A 27,695-nucleotide genomic window follows, 5' to 3' on the forward strand; every position below is an offset into this window, starting at 1 on the left:
GTACCATTACACGCCAGTCAGGATGGCTGCTATCCAAAAGTCTACAAGCAATAAATGCTGGAGAGGGTGTGGAGAAAAGGGAACCCTCTTACACTGTTGGTGGGAATGCAAACTAGTACAGCCGCTATGGAAAACAGTGTGGAGATTTCTTAAAAAACTGGAAATAAAACTGCCATATGACCCAGCAATCCCACTTCTGGGCATACACACTGAGGAAACCAGATCTGAAAGAGACACGTACACCCCAATGTTCATCGCAGCACTGTTTATAATAGCCAGGACATGGAAGCAACCTAGATGCCCATCAGCAGATGAATGGATAAGGAAGCTGTGGTACATATACACCATGGAATATTACTCAGCCATTAAAAAGAATTCATTTGAACCAGTCCTAATGAGATGGATGAAGCTGGAGCCCATTATACAGAGTGAAGTAAGCCAGAAAGATAAAGAGCATTACAGCATACTAACACATATATATGGAATTTAGAAAGGTGATAACGATAACCCTATATGCAAAACAGAAAAAGAGACACAGAAATACAGAACAGACTTTTGAACTTTGTGGGAGAATGTGAGGGTGGGATATTTCAAAAGAACAGCATGTATACTATCTATGGTGAAACAGATCACCAGCCCAGGTGGGATGCATGAGACAAGTGCTCCAGCCTGGTGCACTGGGAAGACCCAGAGGAATCGGGTGGAGAGGGAGGTGGGAGGGGGGATCGGGATTGGGAATACATGTAAATCCATGGCTGATTCATATCAATGTATGATAAAACCCACTGGAAAAAAAAATAATAATAAAAAAAAATAAATAAAGACATCCACTGGTCCTAGGAGACCTACACACTAGGCTGGATGACAAACCTTTGTTACTTGGAAGCCACAGCGGACCTCTTCTTGGGTTGTTTTTTTGTTGTGTGGTGACTTGATTCTCAGGAAAATGACTATAGCATCTGGTTAATTGCACAACACCCTACCTGACACCAAGGATTCAGAAAGCTTTGTGTACCCCCAGCCCAGAAGTGAGCAGGGAGCTGGCTCTGCTGTCCACAGGGTCCTGAGGGGTGTTCTCTGAGCCTTCTTCGTGCATGACCCTTGGAATGTTCAATGAAATCTGTCTGTGTTTTCTTATATGGCGTTTTCAGTGTTGTGAAGCCTTACTGAAAGAACTCACACGTTTTTTTTTTTTAATCATAAAAGTGTAGGCTTGACTTTGGTTTGGAGGGAACTGAAAGCTCTCACTGATTTTAACTCAAAAACCATCAAGAAGTCTGTCAGTCTCTGTTTCTCTGTATCAGTGCTTTTCATAGATGTGCTCTTTATTAACCACAACGGGGATGCTGTATCTTGGGAAAAGTATTGACTCTCGTTCTAAATACAGTGAACACCCATCACTAATTTGTTCATTCTTTCCCTCCCCTTCCAGGGACTTGCAGGCATCTATTAAAGATAAAATAAATTCACACCAAAAAATAGAAATCTAAAATTAAATATTTAATTAGAACTCTGATTTGCTTTAAAGATAGGTGGCATTGCACAGGCTATATTACACTCTCTGTATAATTTTTTTTTTTGACAAAAAAAGATAACTGTTCATTTTAACAGGTCACTTTAATATTAATACATGTGTAATAGGATTGGAACTGAACGTCAGCTAGAGATGGTACATTGTACATTATTGGGAAAATTACAGTTTTGTATTGTAAAAACATTTATTTTTTTTAACAATTTACCTACATTAATCAAAAAATTACAGCATATTTAATAATTTTACAAATTCTTCATAAAAAATATATCTCTGTACAAAAAGGTCGTTTGCACCTACTTCATGTCAGCAGCATGTGGCGAGGTGGCGAGACGGGTGGCTGATGGCGATGGTTTCCTGATCGTAATGCCAGCGTTCTTTCCCCTTTTTTATAATAGCTTTTTTTTTTTTTTTTTGTGGTTGTTTACAAAATATTTTACAGAAGAAAAAAATTATTGCAGCTAGCCTGAAGAAAGGCAAGATGTGTGGGACAAGCAGCAGTTTGAACAGCTTTGAAGCACAGGACCTGTCCGGGGCTCCCGCCCTCCTCGGCCTCTGGCTGCTCCCGGAAACAATCCTGCAGCCGGACCAGAGGGCGCACGTGCCGACGGCTTGGACCGGACCTCCAGCACCTCGCGGGAATCTGATCAACACTGCACACAGCCTGGGGAGAAACTGGGCAGGACTCTCGCACAGGAATTTCATGGGGCACTTTTTTTAACAACATGCTCCAAACGGGCACCTGAGGACACTCTGAGTGTGCACACAAAGGAGAATCACGTCTGATCTGATATGTGGTTTCCTGTATGTAGGTATGTCCTGTCGTGTCAGGGTTTCGTAACGTCATTGACCAGCAAGCAGGTCAGGGATGTGGAGAGAGACACTGATTCAGACTCTGAAGTCAGCATTTTGCACCTAGTTTGAATGACTCAAACTGCATATGTACACGCTATTATATTTATCTATATGTATGTATATATATACACCTCATATGTATAGTAACCCTGTTCTCCCCTGCACACAAAGACGCGACGGCTTCCTCCTGTCTTCTCTTTACTTCAGCTCCCTGGGTGTGCGAGGAGCCTGCCTCTGACTGACCTCATCTGGCCTAAGGAGAAGAAGCCGGAAGGACTCCAGGCTGCAAAGCCCGCTTGGTCCCATTGCCAGGTTGGCCAGGGCGAACCCTGGAGCTCCATGCTGCGGGTGGGAGAGGCCGGGAGAGGCGGGGCCACAGCTTGGCCACGCCTCCCGACAGCTGTGCCCTTCAGGCAGCAGGACCGTGAGTGCCCCATGGGTAAGAGCAACTGAAATGTTCAGATTGAAACTTTTGAAAGAATGAGCTATTATCCTGACATCTGTGTTTTTCATTGTTCACTTTTCAAGCCCTGCATCGAAACATGTAACAAACACATACATCAGTCTTAAAGCTACATGTCAACATGTCCTCAAGAACCAAGTCTCTACTGATGCTGCCAAGGATGGACAAAGGGGACCTTCTCAGTAAGTGGAATGCATACTTAAAACTCAGATAATAACATACGCCTTGCCTTTTCAAAGCAAAAAAAAAATTTTTTTTAATCAAACAACTGTAAGTAAAAATAAACATGATCTCTGAGTTTTTTATGTAAACATCCTCACGGCCGCATTTTCTGCTTCCTGTCTGGGTTTTTACTGCCTGGGGAGTCACACCTACTTTATTTATACTGTGATTCATAATTTACCTGTGAAGACAAAAAATCACCAAGGTTTTCTTTCCATATGGGATTATATAGCATAAAACAGAAGAAATCTATAATAGTAATATTTGTGTCATCAGGAAAGAAGAGTGGGTGTGACTTTTCCTTGCCTCTAAAGGAACACTTACTATTTTGATCATCCTGAAACTTTTCCACTGCGTCCCAGGAACACACAGTTCTTTAACAGAAAATGAGAGGGATGGCAGCGAAAGAAAGAAATCACAGCAGAGGATGGACAGGAAGACTGTGTGGTGAACCCAAACCCACAGGCAGGTCAGGAGCGACCTAAAATAAATTACTATTCACATCTGTACACTGCACTTGGAAAGTGCTGCAGACCTCCTGCTATGAAGTAGTGGAATATCTACGATCATGGGATGGGGACAAGACTAAAGAAAGGATGTGGGAAATAAAAGGCCTCTGTTCTTTCTCAATGAATTCAACACAGCTGTGAAGCTAAAAGAAAGCAGTAATAAAATAAATCTCTTCGATATTATTTTTCGTTTTAAAACCTGTGCCATATCTGGGGATTTTTTTTCTTTTTTCTCACACGCTAACTAAACTGAAGCTGGAATGCTTAGCTTGACAGTATGGCAGGATGCTTATATACAATGGATAGTGTGTAGAAACCCCATGTAAATAGTTTATTTTTTATCAGAATCTTAGTCATTCATAACACAGTAGTGCAAAAAATTGTGCATCAAAAATTCTGCGAGAGAACAGCTGACTGGGAAATTTGCAGATGGCCCTGGGGTGGCCCCGAGGTGAGCTGCGGGGCCCTCGAAGCTTGCCGGTCTCGGGGAGGACGGCGCAAAGCGTCTGCAGGTGTGTGCGGCTGCCGGAAAGGTGTCTTCTTCAGGAGGGCTTTTTTTTTCTTTTTCCAGAATATTCATGGGGATTAAAAAAAAACAAAACAATGAACCCATACTGCGGTGCTACCACGTGTGGCCCAGAGGCCGACCGGCCGAGGCTGCGCTGAGAGGCAGCTGGGCCACAGCAGGCGGGCAGGGCTGCTGGGCAAGGCCACGCGTCCTGGGGCCGCGCCCTCCTCCGCGCCCCGGGGCCGCGGCAGGGCGGCGGCGGGTCCGCTCCCGGGACGAGGGTCTGCCTGTGGCCCGCGTCCCCCGCGTGGCCGGGAGGGGCCGGGCCGGAGGGGAGGGTTTGTGGCACCTGTGGTCCCTGCTGTCCGTCGTTGGAGGTATGGCTATGAGGCGGCCGCCCACGGGCTACACCACGGTGCACACCGTGTTCAGAGTCGTGTCAAAGCGCACGGCCTTGGCCTCGGTGGGCTTTAAGTTCGTGTCGTACATGGGGTTCTCAAAGGAGGCCTGCCCGTTGCTGTTCTCGTGGCCGGCGTAGCCGTTGTACTGGACCTTGGGTCTCGTCCTGGGGCGGGAGACAAGAGGGGGGACAGGCCGTCAGGACCGCTGGGCCAGGGCGTGGGGAGAGACGCAGTGTCTGTAAACCGACGGCGGGGCGACGGTACCTGTGTTTGTAGAGGTAAAATGCAAACCCTGATAAGATGAGTGCGAAGAACGGAACTAGAATGGCAGCCGCCACAGAGCCACTGCTGGTGCCGTGGTACTGACCGGAGGAGTCCTGGTCGGAGCTCACGGGGTCTGGAAAACAAAGGGAGCGTTAAGCTGCAGTCAGCGTCCTCCTGCTCACACAGAGACAGAGCTACAGTGGGCTTTATAAACAAAGGCAGACTCCCCAAGAAGCAGAAAGTGTTCCCACTCCGTTGGAAAGCAGCTGACACTGTTTTCAAAGATTTTAATATCCATCTTAAGGATTAACAGAAAAGGCTGGTGGTTCCTCACTGACCGTCAACACTGAGAGTGTCGTGTTTCCAGTGTGAGAACTGCAAAGTGGGCGGTGGTCATACTGGCTTTTGCTCATGGCTGTAGAGACTCACATTTGTGTAAAGTCTAACTGAAGCATCTATAGGGCTGTACCTGTCTATAAATGTGGGTAGCATGTGCTGTTTGCTCCTGCCCCAGGACAAGTCACTGAAATGACACAAGAAGTCCAGGTCTCTATAGAAGTAGAATCGCCTTCATGTCTGACTGTTTGTGACCCCATGGACTGTAGCCCACCAGGCTCCTCTATCCATGGAATTCTACAGACCAGAATACTGCAGTGGGTAGCCGTTCCCTTCTCCAGGGAAGCTTCCCAAATCAGGGATTGAACCCAGGTCTCTCACACTGCAGATGGATTCTTTACCATCTGAGCCACCATGGAGACCCATCACATGTGAATATTTTGGTGCAATCTACCTTTATTGGCATAGATTTCAAAATTCATTATGAATTTAGAAATCATCAAAGAATGCATGTCAATTTTATAAAGCAAGTTTCTATAAAATGAGTCCATTAGAAGGGAAGGCAAGGATACACATCTCAGACACCAGGCAGGCGATATGATCATTAGCTTATGTATCTCCAAAGTGGACAGTTCTGCACAGCACTGCTGCTGCTGCTGCTGCTAAGTCGCATCAGTTGTGTCCTGTCTGACTCTGTGCGACCCCATAGACGGCAGCCCACCAGGCTCCCCCGTCCCTGGGATTCTCCAGGCAAGAATACTGGAGTGGGTTGCCATTTCCTCCTCCAATGCATGAAAGTGAAAAGTGAAAGTGAAGTTGCTCATTCGTTCCAACTCAGAGCGACCCCATGGACTGCAGCCCACCAGGCTCCTCCATCCACGGGATTTTCCAGGCAAGAGTACTGGAGTGGGGTGCCACTGCCTTCTCCCGCACAGAACTGAGGAAGAAGCAAACACTAAAAGTTCAGATCAGAGAACATTTATCAAGGGATTATTGCCTAGTAAGTTTATTCTTGAGGAATTTACTTACAAAACACAATTTTGAAATGTATTTGACTTAATTGCATGGAACCACTCAATGCATGTGTGTAGTTAATTATGACTGGGGTCATCTGAATATAGCAGAACTGTAAAATGAAGCTGACCTCATTTCAAAGTATATTTCCAGAACTTATGGGATGTTTTCTGTTCCTTTTTTTTTTTTTTACAAGACACAAATACAAAGAAGTAATCAAATATTTAAAATAATTAAATAGCCTTTTAAAGAACTGTTCATAAAAATTTAAAAATAATATTAATTGTCATCTCCTTCAGTAGATGGGCTTCCCAAGGTGGCACTAGTGGTAAAGAATCCTCCTGCCAATGCAGGAGATGCAGGTTTGATCCCTGGGTCGGGAAGATCCCCTAGAAGAGGGCATAACAACCCACGCCAGTATTCTTGCCTGGAGAATCCAATGGACAGAGCAGCCTGGTGGGCTATACAATCCATGGGGTCGCAAAGAGTTGGACTCGATTGAGCGACCGAACACACACACACACCTTCAGTAGATGCAAGATTATGCTACTCCCTACCACCTCCAGTTCTTATGTAAACATATTTTATCCTGGATGTTGGCACCTTGTAAATCAACCATATCTTTTTGTGATCCTCCTGTATCAGCATGTATGATTCAGATTTAATTTTTCATTTTCTGGTGCATTCACCAGCTGCTATGCACAGGGGAGCCAGATATTTGTTCTCCTAAATCTCAGCACCCAGGTGATGGACTTGTGAGCAAAGCCAACAGGGTGCTCCCTCCCTGGGCACGGGCTTAGCATGAGTGATGCAGAGACTTGGGGCTGTGGTGCGGCTAGAGCCCTGGGGACAGCATCAAGTGCTTCCTGGGGGTGGTGGTGGTTCCAGCTACAGCAGTGCAGACCTCTCCATTTTGGATGCCGGGTGCAGAAGTGACCCCAGCCCCCAGGGGTGGTGCTGTCCAGCCAGGAGAACCCAGTACTGCTCAAAGAGCCTCAGCTTCAGAGATTTGTTGTGAGAAAGAAATGGCAGGACATGTCAGTTACTTAGAACTTTAGCTGCACAGTTTCCCCAGGACCCACATTTACTAGAAAATTGGTGGCATGACGCCCGAGTAGTTGTCTGGCCAGCTTTCCTCTTAAATCCCCAGTTCCTACAGTAGAACCTCGAACATAACAGTTGCTCAGTACATATTTGAGAAATGAAAAAAATGGTGCTGTCTTTGTAGTGGTTCAGTATCTGCTGGTTTCCATTAAGTTACCGTGGCTCATTCTCCAGGTGTTTATAATTCTGTGCATCTCTGCTCATCCTGATAAATTTGTAGTCTGCTTAAATTAACCAAAGCCACTTTCTGTTATCTGTGAGCAAGACTATATATTTTTGGCCATAACAGATCTCAGGTTTCCAATTAATAAAATCCTGGATAATGGACCTGCCACCGGAGACCTCACATCATGACAAAGGGCAACATGAAAGGTCTTTTTGAATTAAACTCCTGACTTGACTCTGAAATTATTATGCTGTCTGGAGCTCCTAGTTAATTTCAGTTATTTACCCGTGTTTTAATAATTTAAAGGGTAATACATGTACATGATATTAATTAAAGTGGCATAAGCAGATACAGAAATAAATATGAAGATGATGGACATAAAGGGTCATGCCTTGCCCTTTGCACGAGTTTTCCTCTATATGATTAACAAGGTCTTCGGTTTTGATTTTGTTTGTGCTTTAGCGTCCTTCACATAATGTACTAGTATAGAGTGTGTGTGTGTGTGTGTGTGTGTGTGTGTATATTTTGTATTTATTTATTTGGCTGCACCGGGTCTTAGTTGCGACATGCGGGATCTAGTTCCCTGATGAGGAATGGAACCAGGGCCCCCAGCATTGGGTGGGCAGTGTCTTAGCTGCTGGGCCACCAGGAAAGTCCCCAGTGTACTATTAATATTTGTGACTGTTTCTTTGTTCCTACTTTCCTAAAATATGGGGATACTATTTACATTTTTAAAAATGTGCCTTTTTATTTTTTTATATATTTATTTTTTTTTGTCATACATTGATATGAATCAGCCATAGATTTACATGTATTCCCCATCCCGATCCCCCCTCCCACCTCCCTCTCCACCCGATTCCTCTGGGTCTTCCCAGTGCACCAGGCCCGAGCACTTGTCTCATGCATCCCACCTGGGCTGGTGATCTGTTTCACCATAAATAGTATACATGCTGTTCTTTTGAAATATCCCACCCTCACATTCTCCCACAGAGTTCAAAAGTCTGTTCTGTATTTCTGTGTCTCTTTTTCCATTTTGCATATAGGGTTATCGTTACCATCTTTCTAAATTCCATATATATGTGTTAGTATGCTGTAATGTTCTTTATCTTTCTGGCTTACTTCACTCTGTATAAGGGGTTCCAGTTTCATCCATCTCATTAGGACTGATTCAAATGAATTCTTTTTAACGGCTGAGTAATATTCCATGGTGTATATGTACCACAGCTTCCTTATCCATTCATCTGCTGATGGGCATCTAGGTTGCTTCCATGTCCTGGCTATTATAAACAGTGCTGCGATGAACATTGGGGTGTACGTGTCTCTTTCAGATCTGGTTTCCTCAGTGTGTATGCCCAGAAGTGGGATTGCTGGGTCATATGGCAGTTCTATTTCCAGTTTTTAAAGAAATCTCCACACTGTTTTCCATAGCGGCTGTACTAGTTTGCATTCCCACCAACAGTGTAAGAGGGTTCCCTTTTCTCCACACCCTCTCCAGCATTTATTGCTTGTAGACTTTTGGATAGCAGCCATCCTGACTGGCAAGTAATGGTACCTCATTGTGGTTTTGATTTGCATTTCTCTAATAATGAGTGATGTTGAGCATCTTTTCATGTGTTTGTTAGCCATCTGTATGTCTTCTTTGGAGAAATGTCTGTTTAGTTCTTTGGCCCATTTTTTGATTGGGTTATTTATTTTTCTGGAATTGAGCTGCAGGAGTTGCTTGTATATTTTTGAGATTAATCCTTTGTCTCTTGCTTCATTTGCTATTATTTTCTCTGATTCTGAAGGCTGTCTTTTCACCTTGCTTATAGTTTCCTTTGTTGTGCAAAAGCCTTTAAGTTTCATTAGGTCCCATTTGTTTAGTTTTGCTTTTATTTCCAATATTCTGGGAGGTGGGTCAGAGAGGATCTTGCTGTGATTTATGTCGGAGAGTGTTTTGCCTATGTTCTCCTCTAGGAGTTTTATAGTTTCTGGTCTTACATTTAGATCTTTAATTCATTTTGAGTTTATTTTTGTGTATTTTTGTGTATGGTGTTAGAAAATGTTCTAGTTTCATTCTTTTACAAGTGGTTGACCAGTTATCCCAGCACCACTTGTTAAAGAGGTTGTCTTTTTTCCATTGTATATCCTTGCTTCCTTTGTCAAAGATAAGGTGTCCATAGGTCCGTGGATTTATCTCTGGGCTTTCTATTCTGTTCCATTGATCTTCCAAACTCATTCTATGAGGCCACCATCACCCTAATTCCAAAACCAGACAAAGATGCCACAAAAAAAGAAAACTACAGGCCAATATCACTGATGAACATAGATGCAAAAATCCTTAACAAAATTCTAGCAAACAGAATCCAACAACATATTAAAAAAATCATACACCATGACCAAGTGGGCTTTATCCCAGGAATGCAAGGATTCTTTAATATCCACAAATCAATCAATGTAATACACCACATTAACAAATTGAAAGATAAAAATCATATGATTATCTCAATAGATGCAGAGAAAGCCTTTGACAAAATTCAACACTCATTTATGATTAAAACTCTCCAAAAAGCAGGAATAGAAGGAACATACCTCAACATAATAAAAGCTATATATGACAAACCCACAGCAAGCATCACCCTCAATGGTGAAAAATTGAAGGCATTTCCCCTGAAATCAGGAACAAGACAAGGGTGCCCACTCTCACCACTACTATTCAACATAGTGTTGGAAGTTTTGGCCACAGCAATCAGAGCAGAAAAAGAAGTAAAAGGAATCCAGATAGGAAAAGAAGAAGTGAAACTCTCACTGTTTGCAGATGACATGATCCTCTACATAGAAAACCCTAAAGACTCTACCAGAAAATTACTAGAGCTAATCTATGAATATAGTAAAGTTGCAGGATATAAAATTAACACACAGAAATCCCTTGCATTCCTATATACTAACAATGAAAAAAACAGAAAGAGAAATTAAAGAAACAATACCATTCACCATTGCAACAAAAAGAATAAAATACTTAGGAGTATATCTACCTAAAGAAACAAAAGACCTATACATAGAAAACTATAAAACACTGATGAAAGAAATCAAAGAGGACACAAACAGATGGAGAAACATATCGTGTTCATGGATTGGAAGAATCAATATTGTCAAAATGGCTATTCTACCCAAAGCAGTCTATAGATTCAATGCAATCCCTATCAAGTTACCAACGGTATTTTTCACAGAACTAGACCAAAGAATTTCACAATTTGTATGGAAATACAAAAAACCTCGAATAGCCAAAGTAATCTTGAGAAAGAAGAATGGAACTGGAGGAATCAACCTGCCTGACTTCAGACTCTACTACAAAGCCACAGTCATCAAGACAGTATGGTACTGGCACAAAGACAGAAATATAGATCAATGGAACAGAATAGAAAGCCCAGAGATAAATCCACGGACCTATGGACACCTTATCTTTGACAAAAATGTGCCTTTTTAAACTTAACCATATATTTGTGAAGTTCTTCCATCTGCACATGTGAATGTAATTGTTTTCAGGTGTGCCATATTCTATTAATTGGCTAAAGCAGAATTTATTTAGCCAATCTGCCGTTGAAAAACATTTGGGCCGTTTCTAGTAGTTCTCTGTGATGCCACCATGAAATCCTCTTTCTACAGAGATGCATCAGCAGGAGGCTGAATACACAGGATAGATTCTAAGAAGTGGAAGCACCGCCTAACAGAACGTGTACCTCGTAGCGTTGCTCAGTCTTACCTAGTCTCTCTACAAAGTGGCTTCCCGATTTCCTCCCAGCCCATCTCAGAAGGGACCTGCACACTGTGTCCCATCTCCCCCTGCCCGCGCCCCACCTCTGTCCTTGCGTCTCGCTGCCCCCCTTCTGCACATTATCACCACTGCTGCTGCCCTAGGACATCAGAGGCAGCGTGCAGCTATTTTCTCAGTTGTGCTTCTTAAGAATGAAGGTGGGTGTCTTTTCACGTTATAGGCTGGAGCACTACTGGAAGAAATGCACATACTATAGAATTCACCCTTTTAATGCAAGGGTGCAAGGACTCACCCTTTTAATTTCAGGGTTTTCTTTTTTACTAGTAAAAATGTGGGGTTTGATGCTGCAGTGATCGCCACAACCTATGTGAGAACACTGCTTTTGCCCCTAAAATTGGCCCCTCAGCAGTCCCTCCTCCTCCTCCTTCTGCCAGGCTCCAGCTTTCGGCAACCACTGCTGTACTCTCTGTCTGTCTAGATTCGGCCGCTCTGGATACTGCATATAAATACAAGAACTCAGTATGTGTTTTTTGGTGAGTGGCTTCTCGTATTTCGCATGACGTTTTCAAGATAACATCCACTGTGCATGCGCCACATGCTGATGGACACTTGGATTGTTTCCACATTTGGACAACTGGGAAATACACTGGTATAAACATTCATGTATGGGTTTATGTGTGAACATGTGTCTCCTAGTTCTCTTGTCATATGTGTTGGAGTGGAAATGCTGACCCCTGTGGTAGCCCCATGTTTCAGCTACCCGATGAACGACTGCCAGGCAGTTTCCCACAGCAACTGCGCCATCATCACTTTCACATCAGCCTGGTATGAGCCTCCTAATTCCTGCACATCTTGCCTCTACTTGTTTCTTGTCATTATGGTCTGAGCCACCCAAGTGGGTGTGAGGTAGCTTTGATTTGTGTTTCCCTAATGATTAATGATGTTGAGCATCTTTTTATTTGCTTGTTGGTCATTTTTATCTCTTTGGAGAAATGTGTATTCAAACTGGTTGCCAGTGTTTTAATTAGGTTGTTTGCCTGCTAAACGTGTATTTGAGGAGACCTTATGAATAGCTGAGAAAAGAAGAGAAACTAAAGGCAAAGGAGAAAAGGAAAGATATACCTATTTGAACACAGAGTTCCAAAGAATAGCACAGAGAGATGAGAAAGCCTTCCTAAGCGAACAGTACAAAGAAATAGAGGAAAACAATAGAATGAGAAAGACTTGAGATCTCTTCAAGAAAATTAGAGATACCAAGGGAACACTTCATGCAAAGATGGGCACAATAAAGGACAGAAATGGTATGGACCTAACAAAAGCAGAAGATATTAAGAAGAGGTGGCAAGAATACACAGAAGAACTATACAAAAAAGATCTCTATGACCCAGATAATCATGATGGTGTGATCACTCACCTGGAGCCAGACATCCTAGAATGAGAAGTCAAGTCAGCCTTAGGGAATATCACTATGAACAAAGCTAGTGGAGGTGATGGAATTCTAGTTGAGCTATTTCAAATCCTAAAAGATGATGCTGTGAAAGTGTTGCACTCCATATGCCAGCAAATTTGGAAAAGTCAGCAGTGGCCACAGGACTGGAAAAAGTCATATTTCATTCCGATCACAAAGAAAGGCAATGCCAAAGAATGTTCAAAATACTGCACAAATGCACTCATCTCACGTGCTAGCAAAGTAATGCTCAAAATTCTCCAAGTCAGGCTTCAACAATATGTGAACCATGAAATTCCAGATGTTGAAGCTGGATTTAGAAAAGGCAGAGGAACCAGAGATCAAATTGCCAACATCTGTTGGATCATTGAAAAAGCAAGAGAGTGCAGAAAAACATATACTTCTGCTTTATTGACTACGCCAAAGCCTTTGACTGTGTGGATCACAACTAACTGTGGAAAATGAATACCAGACCATCTGACCTGCCTCCTGAGAAATCTGTATGCAGGTCAAGAAGCAACAGTTAGAACTGGAAATGGAACAACAGACTGGTTCCAAATCAGGAAAGGAGTACATCATGGCTATATTTTGTCACCCTGCTTGTTTAACTTATATGCAGAGTACATCATGAGAAATGCCAGGATGGATGAAGCACAAGCTGGAATCAAGATTGCTAGGGGAAACATCAATAACCTCAGATATGCAGATGACACCACCCTTATGGCAGAAACTGAAGAACTAAAGAGCCTCTTGATGAAAGTAAAAGAGGAGTGTGAAAAAGTTGGCTTAAAACCCAACATTCAGAAAACTAAGATCATGGCATCTGATCCCATCATGGCAAGTAGATGGGGAAACAATGGAAACAGTGAGAGACTTTATTTCTGGGGGACTCCAAAATCTGCAGATGATCACTGCATCTATGAAATTCAAAGACGTTTGCTCCTTGGAAGAAAAGCTATGACCAACCTAGACAGCATATTAAAAAGCAGAGACATTACTTCACCAACGAAGGTCCATCTAGTCAAAGCTATGATTTTTCCAGTAGTCATGTATGGATGTTAGACTATAAAGAAAGCTGAGCCCTGAAGAATGATGCTTTTGAACTGTGGTGTTGGAGAAGACTCTTGAGAGTCCCTTGGACTGCAAGGAGATCCAACCAGCCCATCCTAAAAGAAATCAGTCCTGAATATTCATTGGAAGGACTGATGTTGAAGCTGAAACTCCAATACTTTGGCCACCTGATGTGAAAAACTAACTCATTAGAAAAGACCCCGATGATGGGAAAAATTGAAAGCAGGAGGAGAAGGGGACGACAGAGGATGAGATAGTTGGATGGCATCACCGACTCGATGGACACGAGTTTGAGCAAACTCTGGGAGTTGGTGATGGACAGGGAAGCCTGGCGTGCTGTGGTTCATGGGTTCGCAAAGAGTCGGACACGACTGAGCAACTGAACTGAAACGTGTACTCCTTAGCCATAGGGTTTATATATTCTGGATACAAGTTTCTGAGTAGATACATGGCTTGTACTCTCTTACATTCTGTAGCAGGGGGGCTTAGATTTTCTTAATTTATTTTTATTTGGTTGACTGTTCTGCATCTTAGTTGTGGCATGCAGTGTCTAGTTCCCTGACCAGACATCAAACCTGGGCCCCCATTGGAGAATGGAGTCTTAGCCACTGGACCACTAGGGAGGTCCTGGGGGCTTTGATTTTAATGGGGAAACCAATTTATTTTTGTTCCTTACACAATTTTTGCATTAGAGTTGCCTTTCAAACTAACTTGCTTTAGTATCCATTTAAAGATAATCACATTTTTTTCAATTTATCTACTGACTGGAGACAATTAAGAGGTTGTTTATTTTTATCCATAAAAATAGAGTGTAGCCATAACTCTGAAATGAATGGTTGTTGTCGAAGCATTACTTACACATAGACTTCTCCTCATTAGTTGAATGGGACACTTGCTTGTGATTCAAATTATTTTGTAAGCCAAATTGTTTTTCCTGACAATAAGCTCATCATCACGTGAGAAGATCACTTGTTAAAGCAAGCTGTTCTTTTGTTATATTAAAAAGAAATGGGGCAGTGCAAAAAAATTCTCAACAACAAAGTGATGATTCTGGTCAGGCTGACTAGATCAGTAAACTCTGCCATCCACAGAGTATTGTGCACGGCTCGCTGGGGTGTCCTTAGACAGAATTACTAGAGCATGTGCCTTGGAGAAAGGAGGGCAGATAACCACAGGGTTTGGCTCAGAGCAAGAGAAAACTTCACCATCATTAGTGCCGGCCTATTTTCATTATCTCAAAATAATGTGACCCCATTGAAAGCATCATCTCAGCCATGGCTGACATTGTAATTTAAAGCTCTTCTATGTAAAAGTTCTTAATTTGGAAAGGTGGGTTTGGAGTATTTTATAATTAATTATCTCTTTTGGTCAAGTTTTTTTTTTTTTTTAAGCATGATATTATACAGTTTGATATATATTTCCTTTGGAATCCCTCAGGATATTGATAAAGGTTTTATGAAATCAGTACATCAGCGACAACCATCACCAAATACTACACTCCTGTTCCTCTGAAAGACTGCTTGGCATCAAATTCTACACAGCGGTACTCCTCTGTGTACAATTAATACGTTAGGAGCATTCTGTAAGTAAAGTAGAAAGTAGCTGATACTATTCATGAGAAACATGGCACTCATTTCATTATAAAAATTGCACCTTCTCATCTGTGTTAGTAGCAACATGAGTAAAGATATGTGCGAGAAGAGCTTTAGCACAAAGCAGACCCTCATATTGACTCTCAATCTTCCCAGCAACTGGGAACTGACTCTCCACTGAGATTTCAGATGACAAAATAGGCTTGAGAATGTTGTAATTCCTCCTGGATCACAAAACTAGCAAGTGGATGAGGTAAGCTTCACATTTAGTGGTTTTTTTCCATACATTTTTCTTGTCTAATTACTAAGATATACATCAAGTACTTGAGAAAGACACAAAGAAGGCAGGCAGGCATATTTGTCCCTTCTGTCTATCTAGAGCAAACTTCTTCATGTATATAAGTCATGAACACCTTTCCACATCAATCTGTAATCTTTGTTCTCTAATGACATATATTGAATTAAACTGTCTTATATTTAATGTAACACATGGCATAAGATTGATGTAAGAAGCAATTCATTTATGATATATGTGTCAGATATTCAAGTTATTTCTAATTTCAACTATTAAGAATAGTTCTATTTTGCATATAGGGTTATCGTTACCATCTTTCTAAATTCCATACATATGCGTTAGTATTTGGTCTTTATCTTTCTGGCTTACTTCACTCTGTATAATGGGCTCCAGTTTCATCCATCTCATTAGAACTGATTCAAATGAATTTTTTTTAATGACTGAGTAATATTCCATGGTGTATATGCACCACAGCTTCCTTATCCATTCGTCTGCTGATGGGCATCTAGGTTGCTTCCGTGTCTTGGCTATTATAAAACCACTACAATATTGTAAAGTAATTAGCCTCCAACTAATAAAAATAAATGGGAAGACCCAGGGGAATCAGGTGGAGAGGGAGGTGGGAGGGGGGATCGGGATGGGGAACACATGTAATTCCATGGCTGATTCATGTCAATGTATGACAAAAACCACTACAATACTGTAAAGTAATTAGCTTCCAACTAATAAAAATAAATGAAAAAAATAAATAGGGAAAAAAATAAATAAATGTAACCAAAAAAAAAAAAATAGTTCTGCTGTACACATACCCGGATATGCAAAAAATCGTCACACATGTCTGATTGAAAATCTTAGCAATAGAATTTTTTATGAAAGATTATTGTTAAATTATACACATCTACTGACATACGCACCAAAAATGAACACCCAAGTGTCTTTTTCTAGTCCACACCAAATCTGACATTCTCATAGCTGAAAATGATCTATCTTTGTTACATAATACATATTTTTCAAGTTAATATCTTTTCATAGTTTATTGGCCATTTTTAATTACTCTTTCTTAATGATATTCTTAGGGCAATATAGTTTGCTTATTCTTTGAATTTCCACTTTGCTTTCTTCCCATATTTCAAAGTATTTCTTTGTATATTACAGATATTAATTCTGTGTCTGGCATATTTATTGCATCTATGCCAGCTGATATTTTCTGTTTTGCTTGATAATGAAAAAGATTTTTTCATCCAGTTGTAAAATACATGTCTCTTCTGTTATTTTTGTTTCCGTTTCTTTCCAGTCACACTTTCTGCCGCATTTAGCTCAGTCACCTGCAGACCAACCTGATATTTGATTTGAAAAATCATGTAAGTGCAGCATACCTTGCCTTTCCAGCTTGAATTTCCCAAAGTCTTTTCCGTGTATGTCACCTTGAAAAGTAAACCCTCCTCTTTCAAGTCCGGATGATACCTGATACATGTGAAAAGGAAGGAAACAACAAGAATTAACCATGACCTCTTCTTTTATCATAATATAAGTATTATTTCTCCTATTTAGACATTAATGGTTAATTCTTTTAAACATTTGTCATTCCTTTTGAGATTCCCATTTATAGTTAAAATTGAGAAATAAAGATATGAACTTTCAACTAACAAACTCTCTCATTTTGATCTCCAAAACTAGTAAAATGTACACCTTATTTATATGTTAAGTATCCTTTGTAAGGGGGACACACATATAAATTACCTCAGAGCCTGCATTATGTAAAACTCACTGTGTCACGGCTACTGTCTCCTGTGTATCATGTGAAGCCCTTTACACTCAAGTTTGATGATGAATTGGTGCAGAAGCAATGAGTTAACTTGCAAGACACTATGAAGGGGCATCGGGACTCTCTCAGCGCCTGCAGGGTGGTTACTGTGGCTTTGGGGAAAGTCTGGCCCCAGTGTTAGAGTTGGGTGTGGTCTGCATCTAGGCTCTTCTGTCTGACAGGAGCAGCTTGTCTCTCTGGCCAGTTTCTTTCTGGTCTCAGAGACGGCTTTCTTCCCTCAGATGATGAAGGGGTGTCGCTGCTGCAAGGCCAGGGCGAGGGCCCTGAGTTTTCAAGGTGCATAGAGGACCCAGGGCATCTTGGAAGGGATCTCCGTTGGTGCTCCCAACTCTGCGCAGACATGACGATTAGAAAACGCTCCAGGAAGTACTCACATAACCATCCAGTCCCCAGTTGTCATTCTCAAAGTTGCTGACGAAAATATCCACTGGACCTTTTATCTGAAAAGCTTTCAGAAGTAAGTGGGCCTCCTCCTTTTTGTAAACACCTAGGAAAGGATCATGGGTTATTCTTTTTATTATTATTATTTTTTAAATTTATTTTTATTAGTTTTATATTTATTTTTATTATTTTTAATTTATAAATTAATTTAATTAGTTTTATTAGTTATTTTTATTAGTAATTGGAGGCTAATTACTTTACAATACTGTAGTGGTTTTTCTTCAAACCCACAATGAGGTACCATTACATGCCAGTCAGAATGGCTGCTACACAAAAGTCTAGAAGCAATAAATACTGGAGAGGGTGTGGAGAAAAGGGAACCTCTTACACTGTTCGTGGGAATGCAAACTAGTACAGCCACTATGGAGAACAGTGTGGAGATTCCTTAAAAAACTGGAAATAGAACTGCCATGTGACCCAGCAATCCCACTTCTGGTCATACACACCGAGGAAACCAGATCTGACAGAGACACATGCACCCCAATGTTCATCGCAGCACTGTTTATAATAGCCAGGACATAGAAGCAACCTAGATGCCCATCAGCAGATGGATCATGGGTTATTCTTACATTGCAGAAATGCTTATGGTCAGGAAGGTAGGCACTCGGCCCATTTATGTGGAATATTATATAGAGAGGATAGTGTTTTCAATAACAGTGATTAGTATTTTTATTTTTAAAGTTTAGCTGCAGTCCTCCTTTTTTCCTAAAAATCACCTCTTATTGAAGTCATTGTCTGTCTCGAGTAAGTACTGTCTGCTTCATACGATTCAACATCTTAATGCCACAGGAGGAAAAAAAATTATATACATTCACTTATATTAAGTTTTTTAAATTCATCATTTTTATTCCATTTGTACTCACTTCTGAGGACAGAGGTCTGTATTATAGAGGGGATTAAACTACTGTGTATGAAATAAACAAGCTAGAAGGATATATTGTGTAGCACAGGTAATATACCAGATATTTTACAATAACTTTAAATGGAGAATAATCTATAAAAATATTGAATCACTAAGAAAATGATGTCTTGATAAAAACAGCTATGCTGAACAGACACGCGGAGAGTTTGCACAAAATTCTTACAAAATTTCAGTGTGGGAAAATGTAAATATTTCTAAATCAATTAAAAAAAAGAGAAACTATTAAAAAAGCCCCAAATATAGCTACTTATGTAGATGAACTATGCTCATTAAAATGAAATGAATGGCTTGGTGGACAAAGGTCCTCTGAATGACTGCTGAATGGTTTTGTCCACGGGGTCAGGGTGTGAAGTGGGGGTATGGGGGGATGTGTTTGCAGCTATGGCTAGTTCCCTACCCAGAGGAGGAACCAAATCAGTAAGTAAACAAAGAAACGAACAGATATTAAATAATAATAACCCAAATGCCTTCTGTGCAGAGACAGGTTCAAGGGAAGGTTGCACTGTTTCAGGAACTCCAGCAGTTAATTCCCACTTTCTCTCATTAGAGAAACAGACCTCTAAAAACATTGCAGGAAGACTGTCCACTGGCCAGTCACACAAGAGGAATGGAACCTATGGACAGGAAGGACCCATGGATGGGGAGGACCAGCCCAGGACCTGGGCCACTGTCCATCATCACCATCAGCAGCTCTGTGTTCTTGGCATACAGGTTAACCTCCAAAGCTCTGAACCCCACTTCCACAAACTCTTAGTAGAGATAAGATGTGTGTACTCAGGAGAGTTTTATGGTGATTAAATTCGTCACCCCCAGGACACCAGGTCCTGGCTGGCTTTCCAGGAGCATGACCTGCGCTTCCTCCTGTATGGTCCTTCGCAGTCAGACTGTACACAGTGGGTGGACTTCTGTCTAGCCACTGGGACTCAGTCTGAACAACTCTTGATCCAAACTTTTCTCCAGATACAAACCTAACTGTATCAAAGTCACGCTGGAGAACATTTCCTTTGGGAAAAAAGCCCAAACTCCATGAAGAAAAATATTATCCAAAGGACCTGGGTGAGCCTAAGAAATCTGAATATTTTACAAAGCCTCAGTTACTCTCAGTTTATTCTGATCCAGGACTAGATTTGAGCACCTGGTCTATCTCATTTATACATTCACAGGGTCAACATGCAAAGCAATTTTGGGGACCCTAGATCATGAATTCATAAATAAGAACCTGTTAAAAATCTGTGAGTATGGATTATTTTTCTTTTCTTAAATCCAGAGTGTGTGCACTGTTTTTAGGTGTTTTCCCAGGGCTTCCCTGGTGGCTCAGATGGTAAAGAATCTGCCTGCAATGCAGGAGACCTAGGTTTGATCCATGGGCTGGGAAGATCCCCTGGAGGAGGGCACGGCAACCCACTCCAGTGTTCTTGCCTGAAGAATCCCCATGGACAGAGGAGCCTGGCGGGCCAAGGTCCATGGGGTCACAGAGTCGGACACAACTGAGTGACCGAGCACACACAGCAACAGCCAGGGAAGCAGGGAAGTGAGGCGTGAGGGGTGGGAGGGGTCCTGAGCGGCTCTCATCCTTTGTGGAGGCGAACCACGTGTCTGTCTAGTCCTCAGGGACGTGTGGGGGCCCCTCGGGGACCCTTATGTTCAGAACCAGGGCTGGGACTTGTGGACAACTCAGTCTGAACCCTTTGGAAGTCAGTCTACAAAAAAGGATACATTGTTATAAGTGAGATAATTTGGAAAAAAAAAAAAGGTAGTAGATTCAGTCTCAAGGTGATTCTGTGTCCTGTGGGTTGATGGTATCAACCCACATGGGCTGGAGATTCTAATCACTTAGATTCTGACTGCAGAGCTCAAATCCTACTCCTGCCCTGTCACTTAGGAAGGCTGCTTAGTTTTCCTGGGTATCTCTTTTTTTTTAAACCAGTTAAAAAAATAAAAAGTGTTTAATAATAATAGTTAAATCACAAGATTGATGCAAGAAGGAAATGAACAATATATATATGTATATATATATATGTGTGTGTATATATATATATAAAGCACCTAAAAGTGTCTCTTGCTTAAAAATAAACCAGAGTTGGTTCTTTTCTTTCAATTGTTTTTTTAAACTGAGACACATCAATAAAAGCTCACCAGGAGCAAACAAGTTTTAAAGAATGACAGCAAGGGCATATCAAAACTGAATTTTGAAGATGTGACTATCTAGGCATAAATCTTACAGATATCTTTGATGTAACGTGATCTGTGTGTAATCTGGAGCAGATTAATTTGCTTTTCTGTACTGGTTTTGTAACCTTTAAAGTGAGGAGATAGATCCATCTGCCCACGTCCCTGCGATGACCTAGTGAGAGGCTTCGGGTGCAAAGCCCTGGTGACATCAGCCACACTTGGCCCGTGTTGTTGCCTGCTCAGCCAAAAGACTGATGGAGAGTCTGGTGAGGGAGCCCCCTGGGTGCCTACCTGTCAACTTCAGCTCCCCCTGGGAGGCTTCAGTGAACGTCGCATTCACTTTGCTGCTAGTTGCATTGAACCAGTCGACAGTTAGGGTCGCAGGCTGTCTTTTCCCTAAATATTCGTAATATCCCTTCCACACCGAATGGATGAAAAACACATCTGAAGGAACTGTGGGGGGAAAAACAAACAAATGTTAGCACCCACAGAACAATTACACTTAGATGTTTTAACACACAGAAGGCATAGCATTGCTCATTAAGACGGCACGACAGTGACGATGGTGATGACAAAGACCTGTCTCCGTGTCTCCTTACAGCAGGTTCCTAAGAGTCAGGTGAGCCGGGCCGGGAGCAGGCAGCTTACTGTGATGTGCAGACAGTCATCTGTCACTGGGCTGGACGCCAGCGCACCTGTGTTACCAGATCCACCAGGGCCAGCGTGTGCAGTGAACTGGGACTGCGGACACTAGGTAAGGTCTCATCAGTCAGGCTGACCCGGAAATCACCACTGCTGTGTCACTGACCATCCGAGTCCACTTGCTATGGGAGGCTCAGAGGAACTGACATCTGCCAGGGCTCTTCTGCCCTTAGAAAGCCTGCATTTCACAGCACCGCTCTGACTGCACAGACCCGGCTTATGGAAACAAAGATGCTCTATTTCCCAAGATCTTTATTTTGTAAGTAAAGACAATCTCCCATCTAGCTCTTCTGCTCTACTCCAATCCCCCAATAAGAAATAGTCCAGAATTGGTAAGAAAGCTAGACTAAATGATGTCAAAAACAAAAGGCAAACTGTCTTCTTAAAATATTACAATTCATCTGGGACGGGAATTCTTACAAAGATTATTGAGCTATTTTCTCTTTCCACTGGTTACAAAAAAATTATAACTTTTCACATTTCTGCTTTTTACAATATTGCTGTAACATTTTACAGGGGAATTGATGTAAATCTACATCAGTGAATCCACTAAATTTCTCTCTGCTCTGTCTCATGATATGTGTAAAATGTTTATTTGGACGAGATCCACCGTGAGTGGGGCTGGTCAGGAGGCACTTTTGGACTTCCCAGGTACAAAGAAAGGTGCTTGTCTCCCTGAGTGTGTTTCAGCAAACGCACTTATGGCCACAGTGTGAGGAGGACGGGGCACGGGGTCCCTGGTGCTCTTTTCTTTTCAGCTCCACTGGACGTTTGCCTGACTCCCCAGACAGGCTGACCCAGTAAGACATCTCCCGACAAGAGAACAATGTCAGCACTTGCGAGGGCTTTGATGGACCCACCTTCCTAATAGTAATAATTTTAAAACTCAAGTTTGAAGTGGAGACTTGACGCAGCCTCTGACACAGCTGCTGATCGCTCAGGCCGCTGAGCAGGCCCGTCGTCTGCAGCGTCACTGAGGCCCACTTCTCATCAGCAAGCCCGAGACGCCTCGTCTTCCTTTTCTAAAATAAACAGCCTTTTAAACAGCATCCAGATCTCTTTCCCTAGTCAGAGGGGACACACCCAGCGGAAGCTGTGAATGCCGAGGTCCTCTCGTTGGCAGGTCAGGTGGGCCAGCCGGGCCGGGCAGCAGGAGAAGCAGCAGGTCGGCGGGGCAGCTCGACCGTGCTCAGCTGCGACCACTGGGGACATGGGGGATCCTTTTGGGCCCTTGTCCTCTGACCTGTTGCTGGTGGTTTGCAGTGTAATGTAACCACCACAGGGGCGGTGCTAGACTGTGTGCCTATACAAAGAGGCCCATTTCTTCAGCGCTTCCCTTCAGAGAGGATAGGGTACACTGAGGTAGAGTCTGCAGCGCTATAGCTGACTCATACTGATGTTTGGTAGAAACCAATGCAATATTGTGAAGCAATTATCTTTCAATTAAAAATAAATAAATTTTAAAAAGAGCCTGCAGACTTTTCACTGCTTACAAAACCAGTAAACAAAGCAGAACAAACACCACCACCACCACCCACTGTGTTTTCTTCCATTGAAGTAGATGTTGCCTGGGTAGAACACTGATTTCTGAGTTTGATTTTCAAATAACATTTACATAGAATAGTACAGAAAAAAAATTTAAGGTAGGTCTTATACTTCGTGGTGTACAATGCATGAATTCCTTTAACCATGCTGGAACTTTTTGCCTCATCTAAGAATTAAATGCAAAACCCAGCAACTGTGACTGAACTTACAGCATTTCATATAACCTCTCCACATTTGATCCTGGAACAGAGTTTATGTCTAAGAAACCAGTGTGAAAACCTGAATACAGAAAACACCAGAAAATGCAACTTACCTAAGTGTTTTCTGTTGTATTTTTTTTAAGCTTGACTTATATTATAATTTGGGGACACACTATATTGTTTAAATATTCTCTAAATTTATAACAGGTACAACAGGCCAGGTGATTTGGAGTAATGAGCATCTTCATTAGGAAATAAACCTGCCCCTTTCCCGTTTGCTACGGCATGCATTAAGCAAGGTATCACACACAACAGAAAGTGAGAATTAGTGTATCAGAGGCAGAGGATGGAGATACTTGGGGAAGGATGTACGCCACATCTGAACTGCTGGGATGCACAGCTGATGCTGTCATGATGCATTGTTTACTGTAGCATCCTCGTGTGGAGGAGGCACACAACCCTCTTTATAAGGCTCTCTGTTATACCACATTCTGGCTTAACATCTGATGTCCACTTCTGCCTACGAAGTGCCCAAGGTACCTTTTTGTAAAACAGTGTGGGACAACGGCAGAGGTTTTCCTTTTAAGTAGAGTATTGTTATTCCATTAACAAACCATGGTTATGAGAGAAACAGGAACCTGTGTGGGCTTGGTGTTTTAAATAACTGAAACTTTAATTTGTTCACGGACTAAAGGAATCAGAAATTTGTTTCTTTGGCTGCACAGAGTATAGTAGAGAACAGATCATCTTATTTAAATCTGTAACTGTTCTGGTATACAAACCTGGAGTTTTAGTAACTGTTTCATTAACTTCTCTCACTCCTTTACCTACAAGTAAAAAGACAAATTATCACTTTCAAAAGACATTTATTTTTGAATAAGTTTGAAAAAATGTCAAACCGAAGCAATGTTTGTTTCTCCAGATTTCTTGAATGCACAAAGTAGTAATATCTTAAACATCTCCACTTTAAACCCATATATTCATGGCCTAACGTCCTTTTCTTTTGTGGGAAAACTGAGTTTCTTAGTGGAAATCAATTTGGATCTGACTTGTGCATTCACTGTGCTACAACAGAGAGCCTTGTAAAGGAGGGTGTTTGTACCCTTTCTCACTCTTCTTTGGGACCTCCTGCCCTCAAGGGAAAAGTAATTTATGAAATTACTTTGTAAAGAGTTACAATCATCTCAATTTTCCAAGTCCCCACCCGGATCAATGAACTCACCAGTTAGCAGTGAACATCAAAATACTTCCCCCGCAAAATGTTTAATTTAGTCTATCAACTTAACTCATAATCTCTTTGATTTCATAATTTTGTATCAAACTACAAATTACCACTTTTTCTTGAAGTATGTATTTGTCTATTTCAGTGAGAGAGGGGAAAGGGAAACATAACTGACTTAATTCCTAACGTGAATTCGACTGAAGATTTATGAAGGAATTCTGACAGAAAGTTGTTTCTGGGGAATTTTGGCAGAAAATAGGGGGATTCCAAGGAAATCCCAAATCCTGAGGGGCAGAAGCAAGTTTCTGAGGGATTGCTGAGAGGCAGAAGGGGTTTCCAGGGGATTCCTGAGGGGCAGAAGGGGGTTTCTGGGGGATTCCTGAGGGGCAGAAGGGGTTTCCAGGGGATTCCTGAGGGGCAGAAGGGGGTTTCTGGGGGATTCCCCACCAGAGAGAGGGTTTTTTCGGGGAAACCTGAGGAGCAGAAGACAGTTTCTGGAGGAATCCTGAGGGCAGAAGGGGGTTTTCCGGGAATTTTCCACCAATAGAATGTGGTTTCCTGGGGGATTCCCCACCAGCAGAGGATGGTTTCTGGGGATTGCCCGCCAATAGAAGGGAGTTTTCAGGGGGATTCCCCACAGGCAGATGATTTCCAGGGGATTTCCCAACAGCAGAAGGTAATGTCCTGGGTATTCCCCACTGACAGAAGGGGGTTTCCAGGGAATCCTGAGGGCAGAAGGTAGTTTCCAGGGGGATCGTGAGGGGTTGAAGAGCGTTCTCGGTGGGGGAATCCTGAGGGCAGAAAGTGGTTTCCAGGGAATTCACCACCAGCAGAAGGTGGTTTCTGGAGGATTCCTCACTGACAGAGGTGGTTCCCAGGGAAATCCTGAGGGCAGAAGGGCATTTCTGGTGGAATCTTGAGGGTAGAAGGTGGTTTCTGGTGGAATTCTGAGGGCAAAAAGAGGTTTCTGGGGGATTCCTGAGGGCAGAAGGCGGGTTCTGGGGGATTCTTCACAGCAGAAGGTGGTTTCTGGTGGAATGCTGAGGGCAGAAAGGGGTTTCCAGGGGATTCCTGAGGGGCAGAAGGTGGTTTCCAGGAGAATCCTGAGGGCAGAATGTAGTTTCCAGGGGAACCCTGAGGGCAGAATGTGGTTTCTAGGGAAATCTGAGGGCAGAAGGAGGTTGCCTGGGGAATCCTGTGAGCAGAAGGGGGTTCTGATGGAATACGGACAGCAGAAGGGGTTCTGGGGGAATCCTGAGGGCAGAAGGGGGTTCTGGGGGAATCGTGAGGGCAGAAGGGGGTTCTGGGGGAATCCTGAGGGCTGAAGGGGATTTCCAGTGGAATCATGAGGGCACAAAGGGGTTTTAGGGGATCCTGAGGGCAGATGGGGGTTTCTGGTAGAATCCTGAGGGCACAATGTGGTGTCCAGGGGAATCCTGTGGGCAGAAGGGGGTTCTAGTGGAATCCTGAGGGCAGAATGTGGTTTCCAGGGGAATCCTGAGGGGTAGTATGGGGTTTCCAGGGCAATCTTGAGGGCAGAAGGGGGTTTCTAGGGGAATTCTGAGGGCAGAAGGGGGTTTTGGTTGAATGCTGAGGGCCGAAGGGGGTTCTGGGGTGGAATCCTGAGGGCAGAAGGGGTTTCTAGGGGAATTCTGAGGGCAGAAGGGGGTTTCCAGGGGAATCCTGAGGGCAGAATTGGGTTCTGGTGGAATCCTGAGAGCAGAATGTGGTTTCCAGGGGAATCCTGAGGGCAGAGTTGGGTTCTGGTGGAATCCTGAGGGCAGAAGTCATTTCTGGTGGAATCCTGAGGGCTGAAGGGGGTTCTGTTGGAATCCTGAGGGCAGAAGGGGTATCTAGGGGAATCCTGAGGGCAGAAGGGGGTTTCTGGTGGAAACCTAAGGGCTCTAGGGGGTTCTGGGGTGGAATCTTGAGGGCAGAATGTGGTTTCCAGGGGAATCCTGAGGGGTAGTATGGGGTTTCCAGGGCCGTCCTGAGGGTAGATGGGGATTTCTGGTGGAGTTCTGAGGGCAGAAAGGGGTTTTGGTGGAATCCTGAGAGCAGAATGTGGTTTCCAGGGGAATTGTGTGGGCAGACGTGGGTTCTGGTGGAATCCTGAGGGCAGAAGAGGGTTTCTCATGGAATCCTGAGGGCTGAAGGGGGTTCTGGGGTGGAATACTGAGGCTTGAAGGGGTTTCGAGGGGAATTCTGAGGGCAGAAGGCGTTTCTGGGGGAATCCTGAGGCCTGAAGGGGGTTCTGGTGGTGGAATACTGAGGGCAGAATGTGGTTACCAGGGGCATCCTGAGGGGTAGTATGGGGTTTCCAGGGGAATCCTGAGGGCAGAAGTGGATTTCTGGTGGAATCCTGAGGGCAGAAGGGGGTTTCTGGTGGAGTCCTGAGGGCTGAAGGGGGTTCTGTTGGAATCCTGAGGGCACAAGGGGGTTCTGTTGGAATCCTGAGGGCAGAAGAGTTTTTCCAGGGGAATCCTGAGGGCAGAAGAGGATTTCTTAAGGAATCCTGAGGGCCAAAGGGGTTTCCGGAGGAATCCTGAGGGCAGAAAAGGGTTTCCAGGGGAATCCTGACTGCAGACGGGGATTTCTGGTGGTATCATGAGGCCAGAAGGGGCTTCTGGTGGAATCCTGAGGGAGAATTTGCTTTCCAGAGAAATCCTGACAGGCAGTAGCGGGCTTCTGGGGGAATCCTGAGGGCAGAAGGGGGTTTCTGGGTTGAAATTCTGAGGGCAGAATGTGGTTTCCAGGGGAATCCTGAGGGGGTAGTATGGGGTTTCCAGGGCCATCCTGATGGCAGAAGGGGTTTCTGGTGGAATCCTGAGGGCAGAAGGGGTTTTTAGGGGAATCCTGAGGGCAGAAGGGGGTTCTGGTGGAATCCTGAGGGCCGAAGGGGGTTCTGGGCTGGAATCCTAAGGGCAGAAATGGGTTTCTGGTGCAATTCTGAGGGCAGAAGGGGTTTTCTGGTGGACTTATGAGGGCAGAAGGGGGTTTCTAGAGGGGATCCTGAGGGGCAGAAGGGGGTTTCCTGGGGAATCCTGACTCACAGATAGAGAAGTCTTTCTTTCAGAATTGAATAGTGAGAACTACACATAGGCTCCAAGAAGCTACCACTAAAGGCATGGGCT

The 27,695-nt window shown here is 43.2% G+C and overlaps 1 protein-coding gene across 1 annotated transcript in view; it reads right to left on the bottom strand.

Annotated features, from left to right (window-relative positions):
* Nucleotides 1-1,479: 1,479 nt before the first annotated feature.
* Nucleotides 1,480-27,695, bottom strand: part of CSMD1 (CUB and Sushi multiple domains 1) — a 2,014,689-nt gene continuing 1,988,473 nt past the window's right edge. Inside the window, exons 65-70 of the mRNA XM_043893675.1 lie at nt 24,122-24,166; nt 21,184-21,345; nt 17,732-17,844; nt 16,909-16,996; nt 4,754-4,886; nt 1,480-4,653 (exon numbers count right to left, since the gene is read on the bottom strand). Of these exons, the coding sequence (XP_043749610.1) occupies nt 4,494-4,653; nt 4,754-4,886; nt 16,909-16,996; nt 17,732-17,844; nt 21,184-21,345; nt 24,122-24,166 (701 nt within the window). The 3' untranslated portion in view covers nt 1,480-4,493. The remainder of the gene's footprint in view (nt 4,654-4,753; nt 4,887-16,908; nt 16,997-17,731; nt 17,845-21,183; nt 21,346-24,121; nt 24,167-27,695) is intronic.

The sequence above is a fragment of the Cervus elaphus genome, chromosome 32 (genome assembly GCF_910594005.1).
Source record: "Cervus elaphus chromosome 32, mCerEla1.1, whole genome shotgun sequence".
In the NCBI taxonomy this organism is placed as follows: domain Eukaryota; kingdom Metazoa; phylum Chordata; class Mammalia; order Artiodactyla; family Cervidae; genus Cervus; species Cervus elaphus.